Source organism: Nicotiana tomentosiformis, chromosome 7 (assembly GCF_000390325.3).
Source record: "Nicotiana tomentosiformis chromosome 7, ASM39032v3, whole genome shotgun sequence".
NCBI classification, from domain to species: domain Eukaryota; kingdom Viridiplantae; phylum Streptophyta; class Magnoliopsida; order Solanales; family Solanaceae; genus Nicotiana; species Nicotiana tomentosiformis.
In genome coordinates, this window is record NC_090818.1 from 12,660,858 (window position 1) to 12,681,081 (window position 20,224).

The 20,224-nt window shown below is 35.8% G+C and overlaps 3 protein-coding genes across 9 annotated transcripts; 2 read left to right on the top strand and 1 right to left on the bottom strand.

The window, feature by feature from the left end:
* The first annotated feature begins 677 nt into the window (after positions 1-677).
* LOC104112547 (uncharacterized) lies at positions 678-2,834 on the top strand. Its single transcript, XM_009622500.3, has 2 exons — positions 678-817; positions 2,084-2,834. The coding sequence occupies exon 2, from the start codon at positions 2,130-2,132 to the stop codon at positions 2,559-2,561; it is 432 nt and encodes a 143-aa protein (XP_009620795.1). The 5' UTR covers positions 678-817; positions 2,084-2,129; the 3' UTR covers positions 2,562-2,834.
* Positions 2,835-3,254: 420 nt separating this feature from the next.
* Positions 3,255-9,286, bottom strand: LOC104112546 (serine/threonine protein phosphatase 2A 59 kDa regulatory subunit B' gamma isoform-like). Its single transcript, XM_009622499.4, has 2 exons — positions 7,585-9,286; positions 3,255-4,003 (listed from the first exon to the last, which is right to left on the bottom strand). Exons 1-2 carry the CDS (start codon positions 8,857-8,859, stop codon positions 3,614-3,616), a joined length of 1,665 nt encoding a protein of 554 aa, XP_009620794.1. The 5' UTR covers positions 8,860-9,286; the 3' UTR covers positions 3,255-3,613.
* A 3,445-nt stretch (positions 9,287-12,731) lies between these two features.
* On the top strand, positions 12,732-19,526 carry LOC104112545 (chromatin remodeling protein EBS-like). Of its 7 annotated transcripts, none has more exons than XM_009622496.4 (6): positions 12,732-13,115; positions 13,865-14,207; positions 14,334-14,402; positions 15,631-15,769; positions 18,705-18,759; positions 19,111-19,526. In XM_009622496.4, the coding sequence occupies exons 1-5, from the start codon at positions 13,043-13,045 to the stop codon at positions 18,729-18,731; spliced, it is 651 nt and encodes a 216-aa protein (XP_009620791.1). In that variant the 5' UTR covers positions 12,732-13,042; the 3' UTR covers positions 18,732-18,759; positions 19,111-19,526. The 7 variants fall into 7 exon arrangements, 4 of the variants coding, with proteins under 4 accessions (XP_009620791.1, XP_070037426.1, XP_009620793.1 ...); XR_011409518.1 differs by having other exon boundaries at positions 12,739-13,115; positions 18,690-18,759; positions 19,105-19,526; XR_011409517.1 differs by having other exon boundaries at positions 12,739-13,115; positions 18,690-18,759; positions 19,108-19,526.
* The last annotated feature ends 698 nt before the right edge of the window (positions 19,527-20,224 follow it).

A 20,224-nucleotide genomic window follows, 5' to 3' on the forward strand; every position in this document is an offset into this window, starting at 1 on the left:
CATTTATTTTCTTCGTATCTGATGATATAAAATTAGGTCTGTGTATTTGAAAAACTGAAGGTTTTCGAGAAATATGAGACATCTAAGTCGGTGAAACGCGTAGAGAGCGGAAATAACATTTTCTAATTTTTTGTTTTTATTTTGAGAAAATAGCACAAACAAACGAGAATTATGGGTTAATTTTGGGCAATTTCTCACATATAGTCCTACTAAAATAACATCAATATTGGGACAGGGAGGAAAATTATTTTCTTCCCTTTATTTGATTTTGTTTAATTCAAAAAAAAAATGAGTTTTCTTTCTCATTAATTCACAAGACCGAAATAATTTTCTCTTTCTATTTTCTTTCCTCGTAGCCAAACAACATTAGTAAGAAAAAAAATAGGAAAAAGTTTTTCCTACGCTTTTCTCCTAACTAATAGTTTCAAACTTCTTTTCGGCCGAAAGTATTTTCTCGGGGTAAAAGTATTTTTTTTTTTTTAAATAAATATTTAACCAAGCTTTTAGAAAGCAAAAAAATATTTTTGAGTAAAAAAGAAAATAGCTTTTGAGAAGCAAAAAAATAATAACTTTTTCCCAAAAGTACTTTTTTAAAATATATTTTTGAAAAAAATACCTTGACAAATACTAATTGCTCTGATTTTAGAAAATTGGCCAAAAATGCTTATAAGCCTTAGTTCACCGGCAGGTAACTCTACCATTTCAATACTCTTCTTTTATCTTTTTTTTCAAAGGTTGGATAAGATAAAGCGACAGTTCTCTCAAGGGTTTTAGAACCAATCTACCATTCCCTGCTTCATCTGGGTTTAAGAAAAGGGTAAGCTTATTGTTCTATGAAACCTCCTTTTGCGTTTTGGTTGCAAACATGTATAGATGGGAACCCATTTCTTTTTTTATTTTTTTGCTCCTTTTTGCTTGAACAGAGTATCTTTTTTAGAAATTAGTGCTCCCTCAACTCCCTCTTATATCAAGGTGTTTTAATTGACTGTATAATTTGGATGTTAATCTGATTGTCTGTTATATTTGTGGTATTGAAGGTTGAAATGTTAGTTTATTAGAGAAAATTCACATCAAAATTTGAAATTTGAGTAAATAAATTTTTTTGGATGTGAAGGTTCTATAGAATCATATAATTAATAAATGGTGTAAATATTCTAGGAACATCTCAAAATGAGGAAACTGTATTTTAAATGTGAAGGGGGAGTAATAATTTTGCTGGAAGTGGATGGTACTACTCTTCCCTTAACCAGAGGTCTCGGGTTCGATCCCTGGGTATGGATAAATCATTGGCAGCGAGTGCTCCCCCAATGGGGGCCCTACGCGGCGCTAATCTGAATATAGTCAGGCTCCAATGCGGGTACCGGACACCGGGTGGGAAACCAAAAAAGAAAAATTTGGAAAATAGTTCATAGGCTAGAACTTAACTGAGTCAACTGCAGGTGCAAACCTGAAATTTTACATTTGCTTTAATATGTGCACTAAGCAAGGATGAAACTATCATTCCAAGCCCCCAATAGGTCTGATTGATACCATCCTGTTGCTACCGAGCAAACTTGGTCTTGAATAGGCTTCACATTCACATCTTTCTTTGGAAAATAAGAGATATGGGCCAGTTTCTCCCCCCAAGAAAAAAGGTTTCTTTTGATTGTATCAGGTCAAGGCGACTTACTTTTATGAATTCAGAAACAATTGGGCAAAAGCAGTTAATGTACTTCATGTAAATATATATTTGTTTGTTCTGATAAGTACCATTTGACTAGAAGATTCGAGATGAAATGCATCATAACTTGCTATAAAATGCTCTAGACATATGATATTTGATTGGTTAGTAATACTTTAAACACGATTGAAGGAGCTTTTAAGAAGAGCAAATTAGGGCTGTGGTAGTTCATTTGATTGAGATTCCTACATCAGGACTATTTATAAGTGATGCATCATAATCCATAAATCATGCTTGTGGGATTTGTACTGCGTAATTTGAGATTCTTGTATTTCTCTCTGACATTATGTTGGAAGATACAAGCAGTAATTGTGTGTATTTAATATACTTGCTTTAGACTAACCTTCTGCTGACATTGTGTAGCTGAGGCTGGCTCCTTTTTCTTGTAATAGCAATACATTTGTATCATATGGCGAGTTTCATAACAATGCCTGCTTTAAGCTACTTATCCACCAACACTAGCAGCCTAGAACGAACAAATTTCCGCCCATCCTCCAGGGGATATCAAGGAGTTAGGGCAATGAGGACAGAGAAACCACTGGAAGAGTTGTATAATGTGAGAGTAGAGAGAAATGTAACAAAAGACCGACTAATGGAGCTTGGAGTTCCACGATGGTCAATGTGGAAAACTGGCAAATGTAAGTTACCTTGGGATTGGCATGTGGATCAGTTGGTTTACATTGAAGAAGGTGAAGTAAGGGTGGTACCTGAAGGAAGCCAAAGATTTATGCAGTTTGTGGCGGGAGACCTTGTTCGGTATCCTAAATGGTTTGAAGCTGATCTCTACTTCAATGACTTCTACCAAGAGCGATATAGCTTTCGAGCATATGGAGATAGCTAGTGAATTAATTTCCTGCAACTAGGCTCATAAAGATTTTAATTTCCTGGTTTTTGTGGGGCAGTTCACTTACTATAAGTTATTTGTTTCATTAGCATATTCAGGTTGCTGTTTTTGTAACACAAAATGGCAGAACATTGGTCTGTCTGTATGGGTTGGTGGCCAGATAGCATTCACTTTAGTAACCTTAACTTTTCCTTGGCCTTAGAAATAATGTGTGCACTGTTTTGCATGTTATATCTGTGAAACATCTATACAGATCAACTTTCTAATTCATTTGAGATAGTTCCGCCCAACTAACGGGGAATGAAATAGGTCAAATATAAATAACATTTTTTTTAGTAAAGCACTTGTGAGACATGTTCCTTAATCTTTTCTAGATCTGGCAAAGCATAGGACTTATGATTTTTTCTCTTAACAATAGAACAATAACAATAAAGCTCTTTAACTTAACTAGCCACAAAGGGAAATATCATAAACTCGCATATTCAACTGGTTTAGTACGTACAAGCATACGGAGAAACTTGGAATACAATTCCACTATGCAGTATATGCAGTGTTTGGAGTTGATGGACTCTTTACATGTAAATAAACTTTGTAGAGTCACTGGAGTTCATCAACTATTTGCACCTGTAACAGGGACAGTCCCTCAAAAGGGTTGCAATTTACATTACTCTGGTAGTGCTCAAGATGCTATTGCTGAAATTCAAAATTGAGCATCATATACCAAATAATTATTCCATCTTTCAAAAAATATAACCAAATAAATATTACTATCAGCACCTTAAGTCTATAGTACAAACGCCCCGTGCAGATGGGACCAAAAGCAATGAGCCGAGCACACCAGCTCCTCAGCCCCCAAAAGAAATCAGAAATTAAGAGAAAAATAAGAGAAACTTGGTATCCACGAAACCCATTTTGACCTTCATTCTCTGGCGGCTAAGCTCATTACCATGGATGTGGGACCAAGTAACAAAATACAATTCTTGGGCCCACATCTACGGTTCATTAACTAGTAGAAAATAGTAAATTCTAGATTAGCAAGCAAGCTTTCTTCAACTACCCATATTTGTCCGTGAATTGGTGCTGGTAGCAATGACGACAGAAGAAGCGTATCTAGAGACGAGCACAGCTTCATTGCTCACAAAGTTGGAAGCTGCTACATCTTCTAAACGTTTCCAGGTCAATTCCCGTCTCTCCTGCGTCTCCTTGTTTTTTATCTCATCTTCTTGGAATCTCTCTAAACACTCATCAAAAAGTGCTTGATCAGCATCTGAAAAGATCTTCCTTACATTCGAGGTCAGACTTTGAACAGCTTGGTTCCAGTGACCATGGGTGTTTTTCTCCAAGGGGGAAAAAATTATGGGTAAGATCACTTCACGATTCTGAATTATTAGATTTCTAATGTGATCGTTATTCCACAGGAATAGAGCACGTTCAGCTACCTGCCAATTCAATGGGAAACGGAGACATTCAAGAGCAGAATAGACTTATGCAAATGATGATTCTAGAAGTAACAACTTGACAATCTTTTTCCAATAGGAAATATAGCCAAGGTGTATTTTGAGGTTTCTTACAAATAAAAATAGGCAGTGTGTATTTTGACGTTTCTCAGACAAGATTAGGTTGCTTTGTTATTCTGTTAACAAAGAACACATGCAGCTTGAAATTATCCTCCAGGCTCTAGCCATTTATAATAAAATTCAATTCATAAGTGACTTAGAATCATAATACAGAACCAACCAGGAAAATTGATAAATGGCAGTGTTAAAGAATTAAGGACATCTTAGCAGAACAAGAGAAATGAACCATGCGCAAAATATGAAACAGACAAAGAGGCAAAAGCATTTGACTAATTTGACGTATTCGTTACATTGATCACTGGAAAAAGTCAGGGAAGGCCGCAATTCCCAAGCCAAGCTATCTAAGTTAAATCTTCCTTTCAAAGTGGCTTTTTATGAGGTAATAATTTTATTAGTGTAGTGGGGGGAAATCCAAGGCATAGAGGGTAAACGAAAAGTAGATAACCTTGTGCAGAAAATTGCACCAAAATCTATGCTAATTGGACCTCATGGATGCCCCAAAAACTAACTAGAAGCAAAAGGCATGCCAAAGAGCTCATCTATTTCTTTATGTCCATATAACCCGCATAAGGGCCAAAAGGCAAGGGGTTACATCCTCGGCTCTGCATCTCAAGTTTAAAGTGTTTCAAGGTGATGAATCCTCCATTACACATGAACCCCCCCCCCCCCCCCCCCAAAAAAAAACACCCAGTACTTGAAAGTCAAGCAAACAATTGTCAACTACGAAAGCTGTGAAACAGTATACAACAACTAAGCCTCAATCCCTAGTTAGTTGGATTTGGCTGCATGAATCCTGAATATCATAAATGCTTTGTTTGGTTCCATGAAACAGTTTGTTAGGAAAAGGAAAGGGTGCCTACTCACAAGTAAAGCATGTTCCAACCATGTCTTGGAATTTTTTTTCATCTTTCTCACTCAAGGAATTCCACAATCTGACTAGAAATAGCATTTATTTATCATTTACTTCTTTTTTCTTTGAGATCATTTATATTTTCAAGTTAACTATAACAACATAAAAGCCTTGCCTTTCATTTATAGGTGGAACAATGATCCGCTTAGATAGACGCTCTATCAAACTTAAATCCTAGAGAATATCAAAAAAGTGCTGAGAAAACTCAACCAAGGAGACATAACATAAATCACAAAGGAGATAGCACTCTGCCCATGTGTTGTCGCTAAACACATAAATCACAAAGGAGATTAGCATTCTGACCATGTGTTGCTCTGCAGAACTCATAAATCATTAAAAGATATAGTTTTGCGGGAATAAAAGAGAAAACACCAAATACTACTTACTGTCCCTTTTCCTCATAGATTTTAATCATCCACCCACGGCACGCAATACTTTTACACTTCCCTTACTAGTTTTTGTTATGACTTATCACGAATTGACAATGTTTGAAGTTATCATGCAAGTATCTCCTTCAGCTTCCTCTTTGATTTACAAAAGGCTATACACCTTCCATCTCATTTTGTCGTACCTGCTTTCTGGTTTACTGCATAACAAATTAACCTCTTTTCTGATATGCCAAAATAAACATTGCCAATCATAACAATACTCTACACATACTGGCAGCAATAATAGTAGTGGCAACAACTATAGAACTGTAGTAGTAAATTGTTCTAGCTTCTGCCTCAAAGTTGCACCGCTTTCCAACACCTGTGAAAACTTTGTGAGCTGAAACAATCCACAAGAGTTTAATCGTATTCGTAGGTGCTAACAAGTCAAAATAAATACAAGCTGAAACTCAACAAAGGAATTTTGCCTTATCTTCTTGAAACCATAACCAGGCTCACCAGGGAATGTGAAGGGCAATTGATACCTAAATTCTGCTTCAAAATGAGGGACCTTAACCGTGAGTCATCCTTGATCAATCTTTCTAGCCTACTGCCGGAAATCTAAGAACATGTAAATAATGTCTACAGAAACCATCCATCAACATATAACATGTCAAGATTAATGGATAGACCTGATCTCTATTGGGAAAAAGCAACTATAAGTGAAGCTTTAGCATCACAAATAGCTCGTGAACAAACTTGCCGTGTGTGTGTGTTTACCTGCGTTTCTGTGTCTGTGTCATATAAGGTGCCTAAAATATGACAAGCTGATGAGGCAAGATGTGAGAGCTTAAACTGAGTCTGATCATTTCCTTTATACTTCAGCAATCACAAATATTTTTAATGCATTCTTCAGTAAACAATGCTTGCTAGGTAGACTGGTTATACTCTGCTTCTAGACTCAAATTTCTCCGCCTATTTGCTAATTTGGTATGAAATATATCTGCTGTTCAGCTGATTTGCAACTCTAACTAAGGAGTATTTAAACTTAGCCTAATTGCCTAAACTACTCCCAGTTGTGTATCTATCTATTTAAACTGAAGCTCAACAGCACTTTCTGTCCTCCTCCGTTCATATGATTGATGATATATCACTTGTAAGTTGTAAGCAGGGGCGGATGCAGGATTTTCGCTAAGGGGGTTCAAAAAAGAAAAAGTTAAGAAATTAAAAGAGATTGTGGCTAGTGAAAATTGAACCAGCCACCTCACAAAGGTTTTGAACCCCTTGACCGCTAAGCTATGCTTTTGGGTTGTCTCAAGGGGATTCAAAATATAATATATAGAGGCACAAAACAAATTTTGCCTTATATGTGCAGTGAAATTTTCTAGCGAGCCTGAACCCCCTTCTACCACCCTAAATCTGACCCTGGTTGTAAACCACTCATAAAACCTGGAGCACATGTGCTCGTCAAAGAACTAACAGCACGAGGTTCCTAAACCTATGGACTGGTCAAATTGAACGTTGAATAGGTCTTCCAATCGAAGCAAAAAAACGATATTAACTAAAGGAATGGTGGCGGTATGTGTATCATCAGCCCGTCAAAAGAAAGTAATAACAAAACTTTTTTAAGACCGAAACAGAAGAAGAAAAACAAGAATAACATGAGCAATAATAAGCATATACCGTTATTTAATCGTAATGTTTCACATTCATCCAGACATGACCAGTTCGCCAACTGGAATACCTCGTCATTTCTTCTTTATTATCATTCAAGAAACCACATTTGTGGTATTTCTTCTTTGTTATCTTTCGAATTAAGCTACAGTGAAATTATACTTTCCTCCATGCAGATACTGAGACAAACTTACTGAAAAAAACAATCTCAATCCAGTAGCAAATTTGTTATTAGCTCAGCTAATTCAATAACTGAAGAGATCAGTCATTATTCTCTCCTCCAAATATTTAATAAACCCACACTCCACCTGCGAATTCGTAAAGCACGGGAAACCCACAATAGGTTCCCTCATCTAACGAAGCACCGAACCAGAAAGATTTTTTAGTATGAATTGCCAAGAAGATGGAGGTAGAAACAGGGACCAACCCCAACATAAACTGAGAACTTCAAGCTAACAAAAAATGGAATCAAGAGGACCAAGATATAATACCTGAAAATGCGAGCAATTGAGACAACGACCAATCTGACGGAACAAAGGGACCACGCAACGTTGAAACTCTGCAGCTTGGGTAGCTTCCAGAACTTCCTCCAACTCACCAAGAAACATGACCTCCTTGCCACTATTGGTTACTGGCCAGTACTTCAAAAGTCCTCTGATCACAGTGTCTGCCAACTTGCAGTCTTTCTCCACAAATTGTGTGATGCAATACATGAGCTGTTGGTGATACATGGCTACACATTTAGGTTTGTGAAGGGGAATCAGTGCACGGACAAGAAAAAGCTTGTGCTCTTCCTTTAAAGGGAGAGCAAATCCATTGATTATACTGCCCAAGATCTCCAATAGTTCTGCTATTCCATTGTGCTTCTCAGTCTCAAAGATAAAGCGGTAAAATATATTATTTATGGCTTTCCTGATAAATGGCCTGTGCACCATGAACTTTCCATATACGCGATGAAGAATTGTCTTCAAGTATTCCCGCTCTCGTTGGTCCTCTGAATCAAACAGTTCAAGCAATCTCAAGACAAAAGAGTGGTCAATGTATCTTTTTGCAAGCTTGGCATCCGTCTCTGATGAAGCCACAAATCGCAGAAGAAACTCATAAACAACCTGAAGGTGAGGCCACGAGGGTTCCATAGTGGGCTCATCCTCTTCCGGATCAAACATATCCAGTAGCCCATTGTCATGATTCGGCGAGGGAAATGTCCTAAACAAATTGGCAGCAACCATTTTCGTTATTTCTTGCATCGTAACTTCATTAAACTTGGAATTCACAGATGAAATATAATCAACTAGTTCAAGCAATGTCTGCCTCTTGACATCCTTCTCCTTCAGATTCTTCGTAGGGTCGCCAAAATCAAACAGTACACAACACATTTGCAACTTCTTAATCAAAAGATTTTGCTTTTCTGAACTTGGGACATCTCGAAAACTTGGAAGAACCTCATAGGAGGATAACATGGAGTTCATAACAGAGGTTCCAGCCAGTTCATTAACCCGAAAAGGTTTTTTCCCTTGATTCGGCTTCACTGGGACATGATTCCCATTGCTAGCAAGCTGAGACACACCGGAACTTGTTGAATTCGACATTTTCCCTATATTTCCCGAGCCCTTTGATTTATTACTACTATTAGAGTTCGAATTTGAGTTCACTGATGAGAATGCTGAAACTTCACTATGATTCGAGTCACTGTTAGATGATGATGATGATGATGATGATGATTTTGACGGCTTCCGAGGAAGCTTCCCTAAAATCTGCTTAAACATGTCTACAAAAACCCCAAGCAAAAAACAAAATACTACCAACACTTGAACTACACAAAATGTGCATATAAAAGCCACAAAAATTGCAACTCTGTGGATTCAAATCGGAATTTGTCCATCCCATAGTAAGGCCATGGAAGGGCACAAAAGTAATTTCCTATAAATTGAAACAGACCATAGGCTTAAGTCATACCTTTGAAGAGTTAATGAAGAAATTCAAATCAGCTATCGAAATGGCTCGAATTCCCAAGCCGGAAATTGACAATACATTTTTGCCGCTATATTTGCCGCGGGCGGAGTTGACCATCGGCGAATTGAAGAAGAACAGGACGGAATTTGAATTTCGCAAAACCCTAGAATTTTGAACTATGGAGAGTGATAAGGGGAAATATGAGCTAAATTTTTTTAAGAAAGAAGGAAAATATGGCGAGGAAAAGGAATAGTGCAATAATACATAATAGTGGGACTAAAAGATAAAATCAATTAGTCAAAGGGCCCACATGTTCACAAGATGGGCCCACAACAGACAAGTTATCTCATGCTATTCGTGCTCCGAGGTTGCCTATTTACGCCTAGTCAATTTATGTTTGACTAAAGATGTCAAATGGGTGGATTTATACGGAATGAATTATGACTAAACTCATTTCGAATTTACTTGAGTAAATTAATTTGTCAATTTAAGTTAATCGGTTCTACTCGATATTATTCTTCATTTGTTCATTTAGTTTATAATATGTTTAATCTCTAAACAAAAGAAAATCTTTTAATTGAATAAAGATATTTTAAAAAGCATTTACTAAGATCGGCGAGTTAATAAATATTTTTTCAGTCCAACCCGCTAATTTGACGAAATTACAAAAATAGTTATTTTTGGACTAGTAACTGAAAATATCTGTATATTTAAAATTCGTTCAAAACCCACGATACTTATTATGGTGTTTCGTTGTTAAAAGTGATTGTTTTTCAACAAATTTTCGAACACAAATTATTTTTCAAAAATTGATACAAAATGACTAGACCGTACAATTTTTACTTAATTTGGATGGATTAGACAATTGTAGAGCCCGACTCGTAGTAGATGACTTTGAAATGTACCAAAAGAAAGAAACTTTGAAGTTTTATTTCGTTTTAATATTTTTCAGGCAATTCCATATGTTTGTTCACTTTCACTAATATATGACATTGCTCTATTATTCACATATATACATACAATCATATCATAATTTCGAGTAAACATCAAAGAGCATCATTATTTCTTTTATATCTGTAATCGTTAGTTTCATTTGCTTAAGTTTACTCCACTTTTGTAATATATTTATCGAAAAAGGGTCAAAATGCCTTTAACGTATTGAAAATTGCTCTAATTTGCCCCTCTTCCACCTATTGGATTATAAATGCTCTTAACGTTAATTTTCGGACTGCAAATGCCCCTTCTTCTAACAGAACTATGACACGACATATGTGGGGCTTTTATCAAATAGGTGGCACTGGTTTATTGGTACACATAGAGATATTAGACCCAACATAAATAACACAAGACTAATCCAAAAATCAACCCCTCTCGAAAAATAATTCATCTTCCTCAAAACCAAATCCTCTTTATCTCTAAACAACACTCAAAAAGTGATGGAGACTTTTCATGGTTGTCACTTGTCGATGGGCTAAAGGGGTTTTCTTTCTATGCTAACTTGGTTTTAAGGAGATGATAAAGATTTTTTATCGCTATGAATGGTGAATCTTTATCCATTTTTGTAGCTTCCAATCACTGTTTTTCCCCATTTTTTCCTTCATTCTAATTTTACATTCCATCGCTTATATTTTACAATTCATGAATACACATACCGGAGAAAAATTCATGAATAAACGTGAGATCAAATGTTTAATACTATGAATGAGTAAATAAATTATTGAATTGAACTTACGCTTGATTTTTACTCATATAGTGAGAGGGTTTATATATTAAGGGATGTCAACCTCTTACTATTCTTCTTGGATATTCCAATAATTAAAAGATACGTCGCTAAATTAGAAACCAAATTGAAGTATCTATAATTTATCAACAACATAAAATACAATCACTTCAAACAAAAGAAAAAAAGGAAAGAGAAGAAAAATATAAAAATTTAAAAGGATATAACTCTAAATTTTTCTTAAACCTTCTCTTTTATCGTGCAAGAGAATTTCAACCTTTTGTGACAATGGCTTTCAATCTTCAGATGGAAAATAGGTTTGAGATAAAATGTCTTGGGTTTAAGGTTAGTCTAAATGGGTGGGGTTATTTGTGCTGGGTTTGATAGCTTTATGTGTACCAATAAATCAGTGCCACGTGTTTAATGTAAAGCCTCACGTATGCCATGTCATAGTTCTATTAGAAGGAGGGGCATTTGTAGTAAAAAAATTAACGTTAAAGGCATTTATGGTCCAATAGGTGGAAGGATGGCATATTTGAGCCATTTCCAATACGTTAAGGTCATTTTTGACCCTTTTCTGTATATGTATTAAATATGTTTGTCTTTTATTTACATTTTTGTTGTCGCTTTTTTAGCAGTATATTTTTTACCAGAGATAAAATATAATCATTTAAGGTGTAATTGAACAATATTAAGCTAATTTCAAATACTTACAACCTTGTGGGGGTTGGCGAATCGTAACTAGGGGCGACCAATCCATAAAGCAAGTAAATCTGCTTTAGGCCCCACATTTGTGGGGATTCCATTTTTTGTTTACACCTAATAGGTTATGTATAAGTTTTTAAAAATGTTACGTTAAGTGAAAATGTTTGATTTTTTTCTTTAACAATTATAGAGAAGAAGGATTTGCAATTGCTATGATTTCTGCCACGAAAATTGCTCTTGAAATAAATATCGAACCCGAATTTCGTAAGAAACGTATAATATATAGGAAGTAATAATTTAATAAAAATGTTGATAATAAAATCTCAAAATCTTTCGAATAGTCCTTTGGAGTTGATTACTTTATACATAGTAGACAAAGCTATTTTTTTACTTCAAAATAGGTTTGACCAATTCGAAACATATGAAAATATTTTTGGTTTCTAGTTAGCGTAAAAATTAAGATAACTATATAATGAAAATTTGAAGAAATACTGCCTTAATCTTGAATGTTCCTTAAAGCATAATAATCAATTTGATATTGATAGTTTAAATTTATTTTTGGAATTAAAAATATTAAGAAAAATAATACAATTAGAAGATAACAATTTAATTGATACACTCGGTCAAATAAAAAGATTTGATTCTTTTTCCAATGCCTATATTACTCATGGAATAATGTTAATAACTCTTGTTACCGTTGCTTCAGCTGAAAGAAATTTTCAAAATTAAATTTGATAAAATCTTACCTAAGATCAACAATGTCTCAAGAAAGGTTAAATGGATTAATTATATTGTCAACTAAGAAAGACTTATTAGGAGTTATTGATTATAAGAATATTACTAATAACTTTGTATTTAAGAAACGCTAGAAAAATAGACTTCAAATAATAAATATTTTTTTAAAAAAATGAAGGCCCTTCGTAAAGCTTGGCTTTAGGCCACAAAACTCGTCGGACCGCTCCTTATCGTAATAATGTATATTTCTCTTATGTTTTCTATAAGTTTCATATATTGTAAAGGATTAATCCCCGAAGGGAATATTCTTAAAACGCTCAAATTTAGTGTCAGTTTTCCTTATATAATATGCTTAGGAGTTTGAGACACACATTAACCTCTCAATCCATCTAATATGAAATGGTCCAGGGTAATAATTTTAGAAAACTCAAACGGGAATATTCGATATTATAAAAACCCTATAGGTAAAAAGTGCAAATATCTCATAAATACAATTGAATCAGGGGTTGGACGCACGGTCCTAAATTGTCGCACGTATAGGAACAAAACCTCTGTCTCCGACCCTTCTCCTGCGCTCTCTCTCTCTCTCTCTCTCTCTCTCTCTCCCAGTCCTATGCTCTACTCTCCACCCCCCATTTTCCAGCAACTAGGGTTTTTGCTCCTCTTTTTCAACTAAAAAGGAGTTTTTCAACTGTTACCCCATTTCCATTTTTACAGTTGTCATCACCAAGAAATTTTCTTTAGTTGGTCATTCATTTTCACTTTAAAAAAGAAAATAAAAATTGAGTCTTTATTGCTGGGTTTTGTTCATTCTTGAAGAGTGAGCTGAAAGATTGATGGCTAAGACTAAACCTGGAAAGAAAGACCTTGATTCTTACTCTATCAAGGGCACCAACAAAATCGTTAGACGTAATATAGCTCTTCTCCCCCCCCCCCCCGGCTCTTTATTACTCTACCTTTACGATTGTGCTTGTGTTTAATTTATTTCTTGTTTTGATCAATTTGGATTTTGGTAATCTGATTTGTTATGTGCAAAGAAGGATAAAGTTGGTCCATTTTTGGTGTTACAAGATTTTTACTTTGTCTCATTGAAGTAATACTCTTTTTTTCCCCCCTTCTATGCTTTGTATTATAGATTGTCTATTAGTACTATCTTTTTGTTGAGCAATTTTTTTTATGAATATGGTGTTTGGACCAGCTTCTATACACCTCGACTACCTACCACCAGCATATGTACCGAATAAGTGTGGCCACCAAGACTTGGGCTTTGCCTCTACTTGGATTTGAACCTGGAACCACATGGTTTTCCTTCCACTTCATTAACTACTAGGACACACCCTTGAGTGCCTTTTGTAAAGCATTTATTTGTAGCTCATTGGGCTTTGCCTTCCTAAATTGTTTGGCCATTCTTTAACTTTGCTTTAATTTTTCTACGATCAGTGTGTAGTTGTTGTACTAATACACACACAAAAGAAAAGCACACATATTTTGTGTATTGTGGACTTTGATGAGATTTGGGGCGTTTTCTTCTCTTAAATATTAGCATTTGCACCCCCTCCCCCCTCACCGCGCGCACAGTCCTTTTCAGTTATTTAAGTTTTCGATTGTTGGAGGTCGTTAGACTGAAAAATTAAACTGCTTTGAACTTTCTTTCTCAGCTGGTGATTGTGTGTTGATGAGACCATCTGATTCTGATAAACCTCCGTACGTGGCAAGAGTAGAGAAGCTTGAGTCTGATCACCGGAACAATGTGAAGGTCAAAGTTAGATGGTACTACCGACCTGAGGAGTCTATTGGTGGTCGCAGACAATTCCATGGGGCCAAAGAGCTGTTCTTGTCAGATCACTTCGATATGCAAAGTGCACACACCATTGAAGGGAAGTGCATAGTGCACTCTTTTAAGAACTACACCAAATTGGAGAATGTGGGCCCTGAGGATTACTTTTGTAGGTTCGAGTACAAAGCTGCCACAGGGGGATTTACTCCTGACCGCGTCGCTGTGTGAGTTTCTACTAGCTTTGCTCCGGAACATGAGATCTATATTTTGCATTTTTAGTTTTGAATTTGAAAGTTATGCTCGTAGTGTTTACTAACACCTGGATACTTTGGGATGTTTTTATTTTGAAGGTATTGTAAATGTGAGATGCCCTACAACCCTGATGATCTGATGGTGCAGTGTGAAGGATGTAAAGACTGGTAAACTGACAATGTCGACAAAATTAATCTCCTTTACACATGAACATGTCTTTTTTGCTTGTATGCATGGAAGTCAACAAGCATAGCTCCATTTAATGCTCTAGTTGAACATAAAAGGATATCTTTATATGTGCAATTACTTTCAGTTTAGATCGAAAGCAGCGAAAAAGGCAAATAAATATACAGTCCGCATCAAGGACTCAAAGCTTGAAAAGGAAACAAATATTGCATCTTTCCCCCTTTCTCGTATATCAGCATACGGGGCAAGTTTAGTTGGTTCGTTCGTGCATATTTTATCTTGTAAAGTGGATTGTTAAATTGTATTGCCTTTTAACTGTCCACTATCTACATTATCTTACTATTTCAATCAGGTGCACAACAAACATACATAAATATTACATTTTGCAGACTTATAACTGTCATGATATTTTACTTGCATTTCAGGTAGTCTTGTAGATGAAATTCCTGTGTATCATGTAAGCATGAAATGCTGATCCATGTAAATTCGAGCTGCGACTGCCCTTTGTTAAAAATCCAGTTGAGGCAAACTTAAATAAGAAATTTGAGTTTGAATGCTGATATCACCCACGCATGTGTATACATATGTACTGTACCCGTCTATGTCCATGTCATTGCTGAAGTGAAAAATATTGCTGTGGGGCATTATTAGGTATACAGATACAATATTATATCATATGGAAGTTCCACCAGAATCTGGATTTGTTGCCAAGTGCCCACGTAGAAGACACATGGGTCCTGACAAAGTGACAAGTTTACGTTAAGTTTAAAATGGTTGACTAAAATATCTAGATCCAATTGGTGTCTTTATATCTTATGAATTGGATGCAAAGCTCTGATGGTGCCAGAAATCTTGTATGTCAAAATTACATGTGGTTTCAAGGCTCTATGATGAGTTCAGCAACGTCACATTGGTTAAGCAATACTTGAGGACTGTATTGTTTATATGATATGGCATAGAACTAAAAAAAGGAAGTGTAACTTCATCAGTATGGTGTGGAATGTGAATCAGGGAAAGTGAAAATGTTCTCGTCTTTTTAATTGCCTCCATTGGCTTTGGGTGAAATAGCTGCATTATTCAGCATCTGTATGTTAGGAGGCCTGAGTTGTTATGAAGTCTGTTTATCTTAATCTAATTGTCCGTGTTATGATTATCTGATAACTGTGTCTATAAGAAAGTCTTCTCATTTTCCGCGCAATTTTATTGCAGGTTCCATCCCTCTTGTATGGGTATGACCATTGAAGAAGCAAAGAAATTAGAGCATTTCTTATGTTCTGACTGTTCCTCAGAAGATGATGGCAAACGTCCCTTGAGCTCATTTCATGTTTCACCACCTGTTGAGTCAAAGGTAAAATTTCTGTTGCACACACTTGGTAACCTTTGACATGATAGTATTAGTATTATTTGCAGATGTTGTGTCTCAAGTCAATTAACAAACTGTTGTTGTTTGTGATTGAGAGGGTAATGGTGGTGGGTGGACTTTTTGCACTATGTTCTTATGTGTGGCCTGATGTGAGGATAATTTTGGACGGAGAAGGTTGCACTCAGTAAGTGGCGCATATTTAGTTTGGTTATATCTAACATATCAGATTCTATTAGAGTGAAAGGAGGAGCGGACCTGAGAAAGGGTATCTCCTAAGTCATGATGTTACCTGCTCATTTAATACACTGAGCTACTGATACAATCAATAACTAGTGACCAAACTAAGCTGGTTTCAATCTCTCGTTGTTGAGTTCCTCGAAGGAAAGAAAAAGGTTCAAAACATGGATGACCTGAGGATGGAGAATGTCGCAAGTTTTAGGCCTATGTGACAACTTAGATAACATGAACTTAGATCCTGCGGAACTATGTCATACTTCAGATAGGTTCACCATAGTTAACAAGTGGGATTACTCAAAATACTCGCTATTAGTAGTAAGATAGCCTTTAGAATTAGGAACTGCTTTCACTGACAATAGAAGTACATTGGTTGGGTAGAATCTCACTAGGTTTTACCAACATAAAGAAAATTTCCACTTTCCCTTTTGAAGTGTCCTTATTTGGCTGGACTTGGGAATGAGATATGGCATGAAGATAAGTTATAAAAGTAGGTATAAAGCTGAGATAAAGTTAACTTTTGAGAGATTTATGACTTTAAATAGTGTAAGTCTCTAGTATCACATCCATGTTACCTTTAATCAATGAATTAACTTTGCCTCAATTTCAAACTAGCCACTATTTTTCCGATTGCCATGAACCTACCTCAACCCCTCTTCTTTTATCCAAGCTTGTGACTGAAAATGCTCATATAAGAGAAGTTACCTTTGTATTTGTTTTTTAATTAGTCTTTAGGTATTGGAGAAGGATCTGATAAGGTGGGAAGGGGGGGGGGGGGTTACTCTTTTAGGAAAATGGCATATATTTAGAATAATTCAGAAGGAAAAGTTGGGCAATTACATGTGACATTAATCTGGGGTATTCGGTAATTGTTGCTTCACTAACCATATGTTCACGCTAAGGTGCAGAATTAGCTTCCCTTTGTATGGTGTCGTGTCATTTGGTTTTGAATCAAGCTTGTGAGTACTGTATCTGATTCTTTTAGAATGTCTGTGGTAACTTATTTGGAGATATATAGGAGTTCTGGTACCTTGGAACTGATGTAAATTGTTGCAAAGGTCTTTATAAAAAATAATTAAAAAAGGAAGAATCATTGCAAAGGTTAAATCTCAAAGATGAACTCCTAGATATTGTTCTAATCTTCTATGCTGTCTAGAGAGTTGCATATTACTTTCATTTCTTCCGCTTTAAATTTGCTTCATATAAAATACGCAGGCTCTGTAAGCTTGCACTATCAGGAAAAAATATTTAGGCTTTGTATAAGAGGAGTTAAGTAAGCAGTAAACTTTTAACTTGAACGTGAGGTTTGATGTCATAATGATATCAGGTTGCTCTAGACATCACCAGCAGAAGTTGTAGGACTGGTTGTCAATAAGTGATGATCATGTTATATGATGTTTTTAGGTGCATATAATCATGCATTTCATTTCCACTTCCTACAAATTCTCACCTTCTGATTCTTGTAGATTTCCATAATGTACCCTGGGACAGTTTTGATGGAATTAACAGGATAAATATATCTACTTTCAAAAGCTTTTCAGTTAGCGTAGTGCTGGTTGTGTGGTCATTCATATTTTATATGTACCTTTGGCATGCAACTCGTACACGGGGCTCGGCCCATCATATCAATAAAGTATTAACTTGTAGAATGTTCTATATGTTATTTAATTCATTTCTTGAGTTGCTTCATGTAATACCTTATTGTTCACTCTTCTTCCTTCTTCATATATTTTTTCTGAAGTCGAAGGGGTATCCAATCTTTTGTAGCTGAGGGATCTAGGGAAATTTGCATGTCAATAATTTTGGAGAAACGGAATCACTGAGCACATGCAAACCACGTGGGCAAAACCTCGCTAATCCCCCCCCCCCCCAACAACCCCCTAACCCTTTTGACACGGAGAGTTCTGAACCAGTGCTTGTCAAAGTTGATTTTAGATTTGGATCTTGTGCCCTATGAGACTCGAGTTTCTTAAGGTATTTTTTTTTTTGAGGTAATTGATGTCGATATTTCTTCCTATCATCGTACTTTATGTAAGAATTAAGAGGGAAGAAGAGTAGATTATGCAGTGACATTTAATGTAAGAAACTAAGGGTAGGGAGAGAAATGGCTGTTAACGGAAAAGTAAAGGAGGGTGGTTGATTGACTTCTCAGGTTGTTGATTCAAATCTCTTATCTTCCTGTAACGGTGAATGTTTAATAGAGTGGCAGAATGGTTGGTAATTGGGGTGATATGAGTGGCTGACTGTTAGAAGGAGAAGCGGATATGGGGTGAGGGGAGAGATAGGCTGGGCATGGGCATAGCTGAATAATCATATGTTGAGCTATTTATTGGAATATTACCTGCTGACATGTAGATAGGAATTAAAAAAAAACTACATATGCATCCATGTACATCCTTCTATGTTCCTCAAGTCACATCATTTTATTTTTGATAACTGAGAAATCCACTATTTCCAACTTTGAAACTCGGTGGATAAAGGCCTTTCTCTACTGTCAAAGGCTGAATTCAAACTCTCAACCCATGATGTGCTTATCTTCATTGAACCAAAGCTGTGGGGGTTCCTCGAGGGGATTGCATCATGACAATGCTATCATTGAAATTTAAGCTCTTGTTTGTAATCTTGATTAAAGTTTATCTGTAGTTGGCAACCATTTAATCTGAACTGCCAGTATTCCCATTGCTAGGTGGAGTCGAAGCGAAGGAAGAGATAAATAGCTGACCTTGATGCAGTATGAGGAGGTACGCATTTTCTTGCCTAGCTCTGGCATTGTTGTATGTGTTATCAAATTGTATAGCACTGAGAGGATACTATCCTTTTTCCAAAAGCCAGAAACCCTTCTATTATTTACTGTGGTAACTTGCTATTTATTAAAGTTTATGCACTAGACTGTGTTGTCAACTGAATGCAATTTGTGTGTCCTAAATGCGTAATAACTGTATATTGCAGAGTCTACCAAAAGATTAATCCTAATTGGTAAAAGTCATAAACATTTTAAGTCTAGGTGTCTTTTTCTATGTTTTATTTAGTTTATAATTATGACTTTCCTCTTCCTGTGTCTTCCCCTATTGTTCTTGAAAATGGAGAAGTAGGATGTCTGGTTTAGATAGGAAGCTGGATGTATGATGACAAGTCTCTAGGAGCTGATGCTGATCAAGAATTTCGTATTGACGAATAAGAACTTTGCCTGATCTCGAGTTGCAATATCTCTGGAGTCCTTATTTCATAGCGCTATAGCATTTGCTCTATCTCTATTTTAAATAGCAAACAACTTAAACTAGCACTTCTCGGATCAGGCTAGGCTAGCCTCTCCAGCTGAGTGGTGTCGAGGCCATGTATGTGCTAGCAATTGGTACATAGGAGAATGCAATCTGCAGATGCATATTGAGTTGGTTAAAATTGGTTTAATGAGTTGTGATCTCTTGATCTAGGTCCTGACAACATGCTTGTAAATTAGTGCCAGAGAGCCTGCTTCATCATCTGAAAATAAAGTTATTTTTGCTACTTAGTTGATTTTTTTAATTTAATTTTTGCATGTGCGCGCGCCGGGGTTTGGGGAGGGTATGTACGCAGATCTTATCCCTATCTTGAGTAGGGGTGGGCGTTCGGATTGCATATGGAAATTTCTCTTTGGATTTTCGGTTTTCGGATTGAAGAAATGACAATCCAAATCCAATTCAAATAAGTTCAGATTGGATTGGATTGGATTTTTTAAGTTCGGTTTTGGATTAATCGGTTTGGATATTTTGAATTTTCGGTTTTGAGCATATAAGTTGAGATGTTTCTTCTTTTTACAAAAAATGAATATCCAAATGAAGTATTCATGTTAAATTGTCTGAAAAGTTCCTCATTCTAGCCTCAATTATCAAAATGAAGTATTCAAGTAATGAAATTATTGCCAAAAAAATATAATAGACATTAATACGGCCGATAAGAAGTAGAAATAGTAAAATCATGTCCAAATAAAAAGTGTTCTCACGGTAACTTAGTAATTAATATATTGAATATGGGATAATATCTAATGGGTAGGGTATTGAACTTATTACTATTGACATATGGATAATGGACTAAATATCAAGTTATAAGAATTTCGGATTTTCGGATATTCAAAAATTCGAAGTACCAAATCCAATATTTAAAATTTTTTAAAATTAAATCCAAAATTAAATTCGTAATCTGAAAATCCAAATCAAAAATTCAAAAAAT